General features: G+C 37.4%; 1 protein-coding gene across 1 annotated transcript in view; it reads left to right on the top strand.

The window, feature by feature from the left end:
* Positions 1 to 5,599, top strand: part of TYR (tyrosinase) — a 93,760-nt gene extending 88,161 nt beyond the window's left edge. Inside the window, exon 5 of the mRNA XM_036258705.1 lies at positions 5,050 to 5,599. Within this exon, the coding sequence (XP_036114598.1) occupies positions 5,050 to 5,273 (224 nt within the window). The 3' untranslated portion in view covers positions 5,274 to 5,599. The remainder of the gene's footprint in view (positions 1 to 5,049) is intronic.
* Positions 5,600 to 15,717: the final 10,118 nt, after the last annotated feature.

The raw sequence follows: 15,717 nt of genomic DNA, 5'->3' as shown, positions 1-15,717 counted from the left end.
TTGTACATTAAAGCCATAGAAAGAGACGAGAATTAAAATCAGTGAAAAAAAATGGGTTTGAGATATGACTACCTGCTGACTGTTGTGTGACCTTGGGAAATTTTACTTTAGTTCATGAATCTCAGTTTCTAAACCCCAAATATTAGGATCAGAAAACCTCAAAGAAATGCGATAATTAAATGAATGTGATGAGTTAAAGAGCCTAGGTCATCTAGCAGTTTTAAAATCATCTTTGGGAACTTCCTGCTGGATTACCAGTAAAAATTCTGGACATTTTGTTTTTTAAGCCCCAACAATAATAATAATAAATAATAATAATAATAATGGCTATTATAATGATAATTGCTATGACTATGATAAAGGTAGAGGTATAAAACTCTAGAATTGTGATTAGATCTGGGTTTAAATGATCTTTCTGAGTGGAACTATATCAGTAACTTCTTGATGAACAGATAGTAATATCTCCCCTTACTCGAGAGCTTGCTACATGCAGATTTCGTACATGCATTATCAACCAATCATATATTAAGGAAGTATCATTATCCCTAGAAAGAGTTGAGGATACTGGCACAAACAGAATTTAAGTGACTTTCCCAAAACCAAACACCAATATGTGGAGAAGTCGGACTTCAACACCAGAAGTCCCTCTTCACTGTCCACAAGAACTGACATTTTATTATATTCATTGATAATTTGTGAAACCATAAACAGAAAAAAGAAATAAACAAATGAATGGCATTTATCAACTTCTTACCTCTTGTGCTAGACTTCAGTGACATAATTACTGACATGGTTCCAGATCTCAAACTATGCAAGAAAGCATGAAACATAAGGCTGTGTTAAGTGTAGTAATAGAGTCATAACCTTCACAGAGAAGAAAACAATGACTTCTGAATAGTTTCACCTAGAAAGACAAGACAAAGCTTTGAAGAACGGGCAGGCAAGTAGCAGATAAAAATAGGGCAGAGAATACCCTAAATTAAAAGGATAATAAGAAAAATAGAGGTGGAAAGTGAGATTGTATGTACCAAATGTAAATGCTCCTATTTGAAAAGTATGAGCAATGGAAAATGACACCTGGGAGCTAAATTTAGTCATTTTACAATAGCTAACACACACTGAGTATTTTTTATGTTCCAGGAATTCTTCTAGGTGGCGTGCATAATTTCCTTTAACTTTCACAATTACCCTTTTCATAGATGAGAAAACAGAGGCTTAAAGAATATAAACAACCTGGCCAGTGTGACTCAGTGGATTGAGCATCAGCCCATGGACTGAGAGGTTCAATTCCTAGTCAGGGCACATGCCCAAGATGTGGGCTGGGCCTCCAGCAGGATTGATGTATCTCTCACATCGATGTTTCTCTCTCTCTCTCCCTCCAACTCTATCTAAATATCTTCAGGTGAGGATTAAAATTAAAAAGAATTTAAACAATGTGTTCTAGGCTACCTAGTACATGGCATAGCAGAACCATAATTTGGGGCCAATATTTTCCTGCCCTTTAGGGGACCACGAGTTGAACCTATTCTGATTTATCTGAATATCATAGCCAATGGAAGGAACGCTAAAATGACTGGCAGAGAAAGTTAATTCTTTGAAAACCTTAAGATCACTGAGAACAGGGGATTTTGTAAACTGTGGAGGTGTGGGAAGGGGAAGGGCACCCTGTGAGTCAAAAAGAGGGGCAGTCTCAAGTCACATGTTTTCCCTTTCTTGTGTAAATACCCACAATACATAGTGAAAACAGCATATTGATAACGGTTTTTCAGAGATTCACCACTTAGGATTTTATGATTTCCTTTTCAGAACATACCAGACTCTGTCATTGACTCGTGTTGTTGAATATGCTTTTGTCTCTGGCTAAATTCTGATGCTATTTATTCATGTGTCAAACTCTTAGATATCAAATCATTTTATGCATACTCATAGTCACGTTTAATTGTCCCTGTGTCAGAGTTACAGGGTGATTTTCCTAAGGACAGAGATTCCCTTCTCCACCTTGGCTGGGAGGCCTGCAAGTTCAGAATCGTATATCGCAAGCTCTTCCAGTCTAAGTACCAACTGGTATCTGGTATGAAATGACATCGATTAGTTAGTTTGAGTATGGGTGACATTTATCACAAAAGGTGGTATCTCTTAATAAATATAAGTAAAGCTTGCTAGAAAAATGTCACCTTTCTTAATACCCAGATCATTGTTAGATATATATTTTTACATATGTCAAAACTTCTATCACACTAGGTTTTTTTCTAAGGGGTTTTTAAAATTTATTTATTCTTTCTACATACATATGTTTTATAACTACCTTGAACAAAGCATTGTCTTAGATACTGTGGATACAGCGTCAAATAACAAAGCTTCTATCCTTACATCCTAATGGAAGAGAAAGACTTTAAACAACTACTTACCTAATGACTCATTTAGAGATGTGCCCATCTCTAGGGGTCCATGAAGCGATATTTCAGAGGATATCGGTTATGACAGGAAGAGCTATTTGATAAAGGGTATCTTGATTATGAATTTTGGCCATGTTATTAGAATAATAGAAGCCTTAATAAATTTTAAACAGATCATGGTCAAATTCGAGTTTTGAAAAGGTTCCTGCAGCATGTAGAAAGTTTTGTAGAAGCTGCAAAGCATATTTAGGGAGGCCTGTGAGAACATTATTACAAGTGTTCCAGGGAGAGGGGAAGGGAATTTGGCTTATGGTGGTGGTGGCAGAGAACATGACAGCATTCGATATTATTTTGAAAAGAAAAATGACTTTTAAATTAGGTGGGAAAGAAAGAGATACTAGGGATACCTTTAACCTTTCTGGGCTGTGAACATAATGAACAGTGATGCAATTAGCTGAGTTAGCCACAACAGAAGCAGGGCCAGATGCTGAGGGAATGCCGTGGTGTATCTGTTACCCAGTGAAATGGTGTGATGTAGGACATCTGTGTAAATATGTCTCTGGGGCAGTTGAGTCACCTCAAAACTCAGAAGAGAGTCTGGCCTGCAGACACTGATGTGAGAGACAGCAACATATCCGTTGTTATCGCTGCTGATCCTCATAATCCTATGTAGTAGTGATGTCTGTTCTGTTTTGTAGGCAAGTACATTGAGAACAGAAAGATAAGGTGACTAATTTTAAGTCACAAAGCTAGTAAGTGGCAATTATTATATCCTCATCAATTCTCTCTCTATTACTCCATGGAAGAGGGGGTTCTCTTAGTCCTCACATGTTCTGAATATACATGTTCCACCTCATTGCTCCTCTCCTAGTGTCTAAATGGGTGCTTGTTACTAGAAGGCAACCAAAACCATCGCAGGAGTAACAGGACAGGGGATTCAACAAGTCACAGTAAGGGTTTAAAGGTATTTATCATTGATTTCTAGTTAAAGTTTTAAAGATAAAATAAAGGAAATCACATTTATTGTCTAACCTGTATGTACTCTGCATTTTGATGGACATTAAATGCACTGTATGTTAAAGTGAGTGATAGCAACGTAAGCACTTGTACTTCCATTTCCAAAATAATTTTAAAATATATTAAAAACAGTAACTTTCATGTTTGAGGAGAAAAAGTCTTCATATTTTAAAATTTCTCTTTTGTTTTTTGCTTTGTTTCACTGTTCAGATTTCAAAGACTATCATTCCAACATAAGTCTTTTAAAATATTTTTTGATGTTTATTATTTGCATGTTATTGTCCCTTCCTGAAGAAGAGAAACACTAAATTGCAATATTGTTCAATTTATGCTTAATTATTCCTAAGGTGTGTTAGAGGATCTTAGTGACAGCTGGACAAAGGGCAGCAAAGAGGAAGAAGAGTGAGCAGGAGAAAGGAACCGGGTTTCAACCCGGCAGCCCCGCTGAAGCCTGTCTTCTTCCTGTCTTCCCCATGTTGAAAGGCTACTGAGCCACCTGACTCAATCACAGCACAGTGAATTCTGAGGAATGATTCTGATTGGCCCATCTTAAGTCAATGGTCCACCTTTGTATTAACTGACTATAGCCAAGGAAAGGGGTCATAAAGGAAGGTTATAGTTTCTGCATCAGCAAGGGTGGGAAGGTACAGATAGGGAGCAGATCTAGTTTTAAATATCCAAGGCTTAAGTAATTTAATTGATTACTCAATTAACAGTATTGGTACGTTGTCCAGTATCCGCTTTATAATTTTAGGAACCAGAGTCACTTCTTTCTTATAGTTCCACAGGACCTAGGGTTTAACCCAGACCACATGGTTCATGATGGCTTACCAAGACACATTCCAGCTAAGCAAGAATAAATCTGCATACTATTTCTTTTTAAGGGAACCACTCAAAAGTTGCATATATTACTTTGCTCAAGACTTGAGTCACATAGCCATAATTTGCTGCAAGGTTAAGATTAATACACATTCTCTTCTTTCCATTATATTATAAAATGGTATAGAGTATGTTAGAGCATCTTATAAATAATCATGGGTACTTGAACAATCAAGCAAAATGATACAATGAATTGTTAACTTCAAGGGAAAATAATGTAAGAAAGGAAATGTAATCATAGCATAATATTTGGCTCAACTGTAAATATCTAAATACTAAATGTTGATTTGACCCCAAAGCATATTATTATACTGAAAATATCAAAGAAAGAAAAGGGGAGTTGTGAGAGAACCAAAATCACTATTTATAGTTGATGAATTTCAGAGATAAACTTGAGAATTAAGAGACAGTAATATTTACCTGTTATTTAGAAATATGAAGGCAATACCCTAATAAATACCTTAAAGAGTTATAGTATCTTGGGGGCAGGCACTGTATACTTTACAGATTAGATATTATCTATAAACTTGAGAACATTTCAACAAGATGGCATTCCTGTTTTCCTAATGAAGAAACTGAGGTCGGGGGTAGGTATTAGGTGTGACCTCCTGAAGCTCTCGCAGCTGGTAAGTAACAGAGCTGGCCTGCAAACCCAAGCATCTGACTCCAAAGTATCATGCAAGGATGATGATGATGATGATGACGATGACGATGACCACAACCATAGTAAAAACACTGAGATGTCTTTCTATTTCAGATCCAGACTTTTTTCAAGATTACATTAAGCCCTACTTAGAACAAGCAAGTCGGATCTGGCCCTGGCTCCTTGGGGCAGCTGTAGTGGGGTCCGTCCTCACTGCTGTGCTGGGAGGGCTCACTCGACTGTTATGCCGTGGAAAGCGAAAGCAGCTCTCTGAAGAACAGCAGCCCCTCCTCCTGGACAAGGAGGATTACCACAGCTTGTATCAGAGCCATTTATAAAGGCTTAGACAATAGAGTAGGGCCAAACCTGACCTTACTCTGACGCAAATGATGTTTAAGTCCCCAGGGGGTGTCCCAACAAAAAACTCTGGTCTTTGTCTGTGAAGACGATAATCAGAATTATAATCTAATACAAAGTGTACCCCTCTTCTATCTCAGGTAGAACACACCTGTGCTTGCCTTGCTGTTTTTTTAATCTGACAATTTTCCTCAAGCCCATATTTCCAAGGAGAGAATGCCATTTGGTAATTAGTAACTGTTACTTGTATAAACACATTCTTATAAAATGTGGGAATCATTTTAATTCTGTCCTTCTCACTGTTTAATGACGCTTCTTTTTATTGTCTTCCTTTGATTTTAATAAAACAGTAACAAATTTATATTGAGTCCTTTGAACTGGAGAAATACATATTTATATTTCTCAGAAAGAGTGTTTTCCTTACATTTTACATTCCTGCTCCAAAATGTGTTATAAATATCAACTATAAAACAACCTTCAGCTCTTTCTTGCCATAGAACTGACTATATATATATTTTTTTATCCTCACCTGAGGGCATTTTTGCATTTATCTTCAGATAGAGTGGGAAGAAGAGAGGGAGAAGGAGAGAGAAACATCAACGTGAGAGAGACACATTGACTGGTTGCCACCCACACAACTCCAACCAGGGCCGGAAACAGAATGCAACCGAGGTACGTGCCCTAGCGGGAACCGAACCTGGGACTCTCTGGTCTGAGGGCTGATGCTCTAACTGCTGAGCCAAACCGGCCAGGGCAGAATTGACTATACTTTTTAAGGTCACTGAAAACTAGGACCTTGGCCCTCCAACAGATCTGGCCACGTGCCTGTCCCAAGATGTGCTCATTAAATATGTTGATAGTGTAGTAGACAGTTAGAGGGCATGAGATGAGTAGGAAAGAGATGTCAGGTTACCAGGGAGGAAAGACTGGGTAACTGGCAATGGGAAAAACTGGAAAAACAAGCACCTCACCCCCTGGGTGACCTTTCTTACCCTGGCATATTGCTCATCATGCAGTTTAGACTCCCGAACCTTTCTTATCACTGATTATGGAGTTTAGACCCTCCTCTGAGCATGTCACTAGTCCTGTAAAAGACCCCTTAGAAGAGGAACAAGGAGCCTGGAGAATAGTCCCATAGGATTCCCATGTAAGCCCTTGCACAGCCTCTCCCTTAAGCACTAAGCCCTCAGGAAAATGAGATTCTGATCTGCATCAAGTAATTTTAGGAACAAAGCCTAGAGACTGTTAACCACAGAAACAGAAGTTTGATCAAACTAGAGATAACCTTTAGGCCTCAGCTGTGTTGTAGCTCCAGGCCCAGAAAAGCAGCAAAACCAGAGGAAACAAACTACCCCATGGCTGATATCAGGACCAGCAGCAATGACTAATGACCCCCTACCCTAGTGCAAGCAAATCATTAAAGACCATGACCCTGAAAGAACACACCTGGAAAGCTGATGACTATTCCATTGAGATCCTCTCCTGTGACCTCTCTAAGACCACACCTTTAGAGAACAGATAAAAACCCTCAGGAGGAGAACCCAGTGCTTGTTCTTGCTCTCTCTTGAGCTCACCTGCATCTTCACTCACCCCCTTCTTTCCCAGATGTGCTCTCTTTAGAGTATGCCCGCACCCTTCCCCCTTCTTCTTCCAGGTGTGTACACCTGCTCATTTTCTCCTAAGACGCAAGGGCCCTTCTGTAACTGTGGCCCCTGTAACTTGTTTCCTGAGCCCATGCAGCCCAGCTGGCTCACTTCCCCCATGGCTCACTTCTTCTACCTCTGTGACTTTCTAAATAAACTTTTGTTTATTTTTGAGTCTTGAGTCTGAATTCTTTCTTAGCCAGAACTCAAGTACCAAGGATGTTGAACCAAGGCCCAGTAACATTCTGGCACCATTTTGCCACTAACATCAATGACTACAATAATCCTATTAAGAGCTTTAAAAAAATCTATTAAGAAGATAAAAAAAAAAAGTATTTAATTAGAGAATGTTTAAAATGCTACAAAACATTTCAAGGTTGAGAACAATTATGTGAATATCAGCCTGTCTGCAATTGTAGTTAAGTAACATTTCTATTTTTCTTGGTTATTACTTCCCTACATTAGGATGTCTAGATAATCCTGCTACTTGAATTTAACTGGGTCCAGTTGAATTTATGAAAGTAGTCCAGTTGATATTACACTTTTGCTATAGCTATATATAGCATAAAATACTAGAACCAGTGGGTAGGAGTTCAATAAAAGGAAGAATTATCCAGTACTCAGAGCTTTCCAAAACCAAAATCAACATCCTTGAAAAATAATAAGCAGTTGCCACTGCAATTTTTCACATATAGTTTGGATGGCTAGTTCAATGTGAATTATATAAAGAGATATTTTAAGTGTTGAGTCTATAGTAACGCTTATTTATTTATTTTTGTTTGTTTTCTGTTTTTATCAAGTGTATTGAGATTATGTTGGTTAATAAAATTATATAGGTTTCAAGTATACAATTCTATGATATACTTAATTTGGCTCAAGTTTCTTAACAATTCCCCATTTGGGAGCAAGACCAAGTACGCTCTATAAAAAAATCCCTGTGATTCTGCCACAGTATCTCCCTAAATCTCAACGTCCTCCCTCTCCTTCACACTCATTTACTTTGTCTTGGTATCTTCAGTCTTGTCAGTTAGTTCCTTGATACCTAGCTTGTTCTTGTCTGCTCAGCATTTTCTTTCTTTCTTCCTTTTTTCCAGCTTGACTACTTAATTTTCAGCTTAATCTCTGAACAATGTCTTTTCACTCTCAATGTCATGCTTTAAAAACAGAATTATCCAGTCCAGGCTCCCAGAAACCTGCCTGGGTCTGGCACCTGAACCTCTACATCTCTGGGAATATATTTAAGAGGATATACACTGACCTGTATGACATACACCAACTAAAATTTTCTACATTTCTCTGAAGTCGGAGCTTATTGTTCAGATTGTTTATAAATGCATTTAAAAAGGAATTGCCTGAATAAAATGAGCTCTTGAAAATGCTTTTAAATAGAAAAGACTGACTTAAAGTCAATATCATGTAATTTTATATGGTTACAGTCCACTTAGTCCCAGTTTGGATTTGAAAGAAAAGCAAAAATCACCCTATTATATACATATGGTCTTGGCTAAATTTCATCTGGAATAAATAGAAATGTACAAATATTGCTACAGTAATGTCACTGACTCTTAGAAATTATTAATGGTTAATAAACTTAAAGAATAATATCCCTCTTCTATTTCTCATTAGGTGTCAGACTTATCATGTGTAATCTTGTCTAATTTCTGATTCCTAGGGGAGAAAGTCAGGAAAGGGATGAGGAACAGCCTACTCACTAACACAGTAGGGTTCTGTGGGACCAGGGCAAGGACTGGGAACTCTGTCTTCAACTTGGTGCAGAACCAGAAAAAAAAAATTAAAATAAATTAGCAATGGTACCTGAGGGGTGGATTCAATGTAGTTAGGAATTGGAAAAATAAAACCAGTAACCATGAGTGGGAAAAGAAATCTGGATAATGGTCTGCAGAAGATCCTGGAGAAGTAGTAACCGTGATGGTGGTTGCCTTCAGTCTGATCTCAGAACACAATTACTTAGCTAGGTTTAATTATAAGGTGAAAATTAGGTCTAGGTGGTGTTTTTACTCATTTTTGTTTTATAACAAAGCATTTTGAATATAATCCACTCAAGGAATTTTCATTCTCACTGACAGGGATCTGTATAAATCATTCTTTTCCTTATCACAAAGCAATCCCCTCCTTTACTTTTGCACTTCAACAGGGAATATTGTTTTGTTTCTCTAGGAGGGATGGGGAGGGTCCATAAAGACTGCGAAATCAATACCAGTGAACACCACATGCCTCTCCAAATGAGCCTGACTAAATAGACAGAGTTGGCTAATTTTTAAGTGGATACTTTTGTATGGCCCGTGAATAATGTTATAAATATCCAAGTGGACCTTGGTAGAAAAAAAGGATCCGCACACCTGTAAGGCTCAAGGTAACTATTTAAGTAGCAGCAACATCTGTGATAAAACCACCACCACATTGGTTCCATGGTTTTCTCAATAAGGTACCAAAATTACATGACTGATGTTTCAAGACACCCGGCAGTTTTATTAAATTCTAATTAACATTATATTCTGTGGCATTGTTTTATAGCATGGCTTTTATACATGAATCCATTTTTGGCTCTGCTCTTTTCCACCGCTACATTGTAAGTCACACTGTGTCACAGAGAAAGAAATAAGCAGCAGCCATTGTTTGTCAGTCTTTCGGTTTTATATTTAAAAAGGAGTACTTTTAGTCCCCAACCTTTCCAACAAGTCAACAATTCTCCATCTGTAGAAATAAATAGGTGATGAGTACAAGTCATTTCAGCCAGTGACTCTAGCAGGCTGACACATGGCATTGATTGTGAATGTTTAAAATAGTCTTTTCCTTGTTTATATGGGCTTTGATTTGTAGGAACAGTTTTCTTTGTCACCATTAAAAAGGGCCTCATTGGGGCCACCTACTGTGAGCCTGTGCTATTTTGGAGGGCATGTCAGGGGAACAGAGTTCCATCCCCCTTCTGATCAGACTCCTCTGAAAGCTGCTGATAGCCAGTAAAAAGGGGTTTCTGTTTCTATTTCTGTTTGTTTTAATTCTGTGCTGCTTATTTTCCAAAGCATTTGCTAGTTTGTACAACATAAAGGAGATAAAATTGTCTATGGCATCCGCTGGAGGAGGCCTTCAGGATCTCCAAACCATTCAAGTTTTTAAAATTTAAATAGAAGTAGTTTAAGTATCTTCTTTTAAATAAAAGCCTTGTTAAACTCTATATAGTCCATGTTTAACTAATTGTACTGTGAATTCCTTTCTTAATACTAATGTAAGAAACTATTCTTATAAATTCATGTTAATCTACCAATTCTTACATGTTTCACAATCATAATCATACAGATTTTAATTTAGTATTTATAAATAACAAAGATGTTACAATATTGTGAGTAGTTATGATGTTCCCAAAACTGTACTAAGTACTTCATATATATAAACATATTTAATCTTCAGATTATGATACGAGAATAAGTATTATTTGTGTATTCAAATGAGGAGACTGGATTCCATAGGAGACGTACTTTACCCAAGTGTACATATCTGTTCAGTAGTTCAGGCAATTTAGGAAAATTTTGAATCCAGTTTCTCCTAGATGATTCATAATTAGACATTTTATTGTTCTTTGTATTCAATTATGTCGATATGTCACAACTTAATCAGTTTCTTGCTATTTGATATTTAGGTTTTATCTAGATTTTAAATTATGTGTAGTGCTATAAGAAATATCTCAGTCCATTTGGCATCTGTTTTCTCTTAAATTATTTTCCAGAGGTATGATCTCTGGGTCAAAGCATATAAATAATTTTATGGTTTTTCTAATAAATTGCCACAGTGCTTTGAAAAGGGTTGCATGGATTTAAAAATGCAAAGAGAGTCTGAAAATAAGAGATCAAAAGGAATGAAGAAGAAAGTGAAAAGATGAAGGAGAAAGAGTTGCCATTCTCTTTGAGAGGCGCTGAAGACCCTAATTGGCACTTGAAATACTGCTTCCTTTCATAATATATCTTTTTCAAATTACAACATCTATGTAAAGGACAATTTTTTCTCACTAAAAATGGAATAAAATCCAGACTGAGGCCATCTTAGAGAGAGAGAGAGAAAAAACATGAATATAAATTGGTCCCAAAATAAGATATTTTTTAAACACGCACATCTCAGCTAGCTGGAGAGGGGTCTGAGCCTCGGGAATAACGCAGAAATAAAAACAGCAAGACCAGAAATCCACCCTTGGAAGAATAAGCGAAGGGCATCAAAATGGTGTGAATCAAAGCAGAGTCGGGTTCAGCTATGGGGATACACAAGAGATCACAGATCAGGAATCTGAAGGTGGGGAAGGCCCTGAAAACAATGGCCAAGACAAGTTAGAACACCGTTTTTACTGCTTTTTGAACAAACACACTCTGTCTGGGATTTGATCAGTCTTCTTTATCAGATCATGTCATTATTAAACACTCTTGCCAGAATAATTGTAAAGAACAGATGTGTTTGCATGACTGTGTGTTTGAACAGAAGGACAGACAGAAAATACAGAAAGACTAAAATGTTTCCACCTTTCTCCAATATCAAAATGAACTTTGTTGCTGATTGTATTATTTGTTTTATTGCTACTGCAGTAAATGATGACTAACATAGTGGCATAAACAACAGGGATTTGTTTTATAATCCAATAAACCAGTGCCCAATATCGGTCTTGCTGGCTAAAATCAAGGTGGCATCAGGCTGTGGTTTTCATGGAGACACTAGGGAAGAAATCATATCCTTACATTTTCTAGCTTCTAGAAACATACAGCTGGTCCTCGGATCACTTTGTTTCATTCCATCTCATTTCATTATGATGTTGCTAAGGAAAAAAAAAAAAAATTTGACTCCAAGCCAGGTCACTGTCTTTGGGGTTTGCAGTTCTTCCCATCTCTGCGTGGGTTTTCCCTAGGTCCTCGCTTTTCTCCCACAGCGCAAAGACGTGCACAGGTGAATCAGCATGCCTAAGTTTTCCCAGTCTGAGTGAGGGTGGGGTCCATGGGAGTGCGCCCTGAGATGGAAGGGCATCCTGGCCAGGGTGGGTTCCCGCCCCTGCGCACTGCACCCTGCATGCAGGAGAGGTTCCTGGCCACCCATGTGACCTGGAACTGGACTCAGCGGGTGGGGAAAGAAGTATCTTGTTTTTATAAATCGTTCTTAAATGTATGTATAGCTCATCTTTATTTCAATGTTTACTATTAGAAGTGTTTTAGGTCTTTATTTAAAATTTTGGTTATGTTTTTGTGATCAGCGTTCTGCCATAGAAACTTAACTCTTGTTTGTATTAATTAGCCTAGGGTTAACTTGGTTTCCATACACGAAGGTTCTCTTAAAATCCCAGTTGAAGGTGTTAATTTGGAGTTTGAACTGCATTCCTTGTCTTGCAGCCTCTCTCCATCTTCAAAGCCAGGGATGTTATAAAGCTCTGCTCATTCTTTTGCCGTAACAATCCTGTGCCTGATGACAGCCAGGAAAAGTATCTGCTTTAACACAGTCATGTGCTTAGTTTGGGCTTACCTGGTACTCCTGAAGACTCGTCTCAAGTCTTTACCTTTAATCATATCTGAAAAGCTCCCTTGCCATAGAAGGGAATATATTCACAGGTTCTGGGGATTAGGATGGTGGCATTTTTGTGAGGGCTGTGCAGAGGGCTTATTCTGCCTATAATATTGCCTTAAAAACAAACAAGAAAAATTGGCCAGGTGATCAAGTACTCCGATGTGAGGTTAACATGGCACGGGTTGTGATATTAAGTACGTTAAAGATATGCGAAAACCTTTAACAAACAAGGAGGGAATCTGATGTCAGACTTGATGAACTTGATTTCTGGCTCAGTCTCTTTTTAGCTGTATGACCTTGTATGAACTATCCTACCTCTCTGTTCTTCAGTTCCCTTATCTTCAAAATGTAAATAAAAATAGTACTTTCCTTAACATATTCTGAAAAATAAATGCAAAGCATTTACAATAGCACAAATAAGTGCTTGGTAAGTGTAAGCTAAGACATTTTCATAAAGTAGATTAAGTTACCATACGTTAATTGTGTTAGAAGAAAGAGAGAGAGAGAGAGAGAGAGAGAGAGAGAGAGAATATAACATACATTTTGTTTATGCTAAATCATTTTGCATAATTTTGAATATTAATACAATAGACCTGTTTAATAAAATGACATGATAAATATAAGTGTGTCACTTTAAGACAGAGAAACATTTGAGACATACAAACCTTAATCATGCTGGAAATAGGTGCACAGTTCATAAACAGAAGGTAGCTATGAAACCACCTTTGATAATGTGATAATGTGATACTGGGCTTAAAACTAATGAATATCCTATGCCAACCAACCTTAGCAGGAAAGACTTCTCTTTGAGTTGGGAGTAATGGTTCACCTTTGTTCCATTAATTTAAGAGATGAGTATTTATGACATACACTCTATGTTGGCTTGCATTAAACTAGGTAACATTCCTAATTTAAAAAAAAAAAAAATGGAGAGCTAAAACTGGTGAATACAGTGACCCCGAGTAGAGAGAAATGCTCAGGAAAAGTCCCAGCAGAAACTGAAAACACAGGATGTGATGTATCTGCTAGCGAGTCTACAAACAGTGTTCTTAGACATACATGGGTAACTAACTATAATTCTACTGGAAATATAATGACCTCAGAGCAATATTTGAAGGCATATAATAATACAGGAAAAGTAAACTATTCATAGTTGACTACCTGATTTCTTCAGGTTGGCCTAATTTCTTCCACAATAATTATAATAGTTACCTTTTTATTTTTCTTGTGAGACATAATTCACAGCACTATTATTATATAATTGCTAGTTCTCATAAAAAATCTGAAAGTGCATTTTATCTTAATTTTAACAAGGAAGAAGCTGGAAGAACAGAGACCCAAAGTTACAAAACTAGTAAAGTGTAGGACCAGCACTTTTAATTCATACTTGTTGCTATTCATACCATATTGTTTATAGACTTTGATATTCATCTCTATTTATTAAAATTGTCATCATCATTAATAGCATTGAGTACTTACATTGTGTCCCTAAATATACTTCACATTTATTAATCCACGTGACTCTCATTCTATAGACAACAAAACTAAAACTGAGAAAAGAAATTTTTTTTTAATTGCTCAAGATAACAGAGCTTGCATTATTGGAAGCAGGATTTTTAACTTGAGCAGTATGAGTCTAAAATTTAGGGAGTTTGTATCAAAAGGAATTGTCACCATTGCATTACATGAGCAATTCTGGAATTCTGTAGGTCCAGAAAGACACCAATCTATGAAGTTGGTTAAAACAAATCATCAACCTTCATCCTGACAGAAATCTAAATGCTTCCTGATACAGTATAAGACTAAAAATATGATACCTGATCATCAGTCAAATCAGCATCACCATGGCATGTATTGACTCTAAAACTGCTGTTTCAGGTACAGTGATTCTTCCGTATTGAAGTAAGTCCAATATTGGTGGGAAAACTAGTCACTGGTAGTTTTCGAAAGTATAATAAAGAATTGCTGATGCCCTGGCCAGTGTGGCTCATCCTGTGCACTGAAAGGTTGTTGGTTCAATTCCTGGTTGGGGCACATGCCTGGGTAGCAGGCTCAATTCCCGGTGTGGGGCATGCAGGAGGCAACCAAGTGATGTTTCTCTCTCACATTATGTAATTGTTTCTCTCTCTCTTTCTCCCTCTCCCTTTCGCTCTCTCTTAAAAAAAAATCTAAAGAATATTTCTTAAAAACATTGCTGATAGCGTAAAGATTGCTCTTCCTGTAAATGTAACCAATTACAGTTAGAACTATGAGATTTGATGAAAAGAGAGGAACTGGAGAATGCAGGAAAGATAACAAAGAGAAAAAGAAATTATCTTAGAAAAGCTAATCCTACCAAAAAAACCATGTTTACTACAATTCACTTAAGGAAAAGATTAAGTCGAAGATGAGAATAAATAGAAATAGGAGAGAAAAAGATGAGGAGTATAGGAGTTTGGGTGGTTTTTTCAATGATGTTTAACAAAAGAGATCAAAGCATGTTTGAATTCTGCCTTGCCAATAACCTGTTTTTCGTCAGGTACCCCTTACTATCTGTGCACCAGGTATTGTGTGAGAGGTAAGTACAATAAACGATATGCAAAGAAGAGACAAAGTGGTATCAGTACCTGGACCAGTGTCTAACCCCAATTTGGGGTTCTTTGATAAAACTAGGTTGGTACATGAGATTTCAGCAATAGTTCTAACTGTTCACCTACCGAACCATTAGCTGTTAGTAAAGGACAACTCCAAATCTGGGGCATTTATTGATGGAGAAAAAAAGCAGAGAGAGAAAAGAGACACAACAAAGAAGACAGCAACCTGCTTTAAGGGTTCAGCCACAAACATGGAAAAAAACAGTGGAAGGGAGAGCATACAGCATGGGATAAGGTCCTGCATCTACTTCCCTCCTAGGCACACAGAGAACAGTGATAGAACAAGGTACTAAGAGGCATGCAGGTTGTATCAGGGGTGCCCACTATGACCTGGGTTTGTTGATTCTCTAGGAGTCATAAAACTCAGCCTGCAGTTGTACTCAGAGCTAAGATTTATTACAGCAAAAAAACAAAAGCAAAGAAAGCCAGCAAAGGGAGAGGCCATATGGGGTGAAGTTCATAGGGATCAGGCACAAGCTTCCAAGAGTCTTATTTCAGCAGACTCATACAAGATACACACAACTCCTCCAGCAATAAGTCTGAAAACCTTGGTAAAATGTGGTCTACAAGAGAAGCTCATTAGAGACTCCATATCC

This window comes from Molossus molossus, unplaced genomic scaffold (assembly GCF_014108415.1).
Source record: "Molossus molossus isolate mMolMol1 unplaced genomic scaffold, mMolMol1.p scaffold_m16_p_13, whole genome shotgun sequence".
NCBI lineage: Eukaryota > Metazoa > Chordata > Mammalia > Chiroptera > Molossidae > Molossus > Molossus molossus.
The sequence above is the reverse complement of the archived record's forward strand: the minus strand, read 5'-3'. Positions and strand labels throughout refer to the sequence as shown.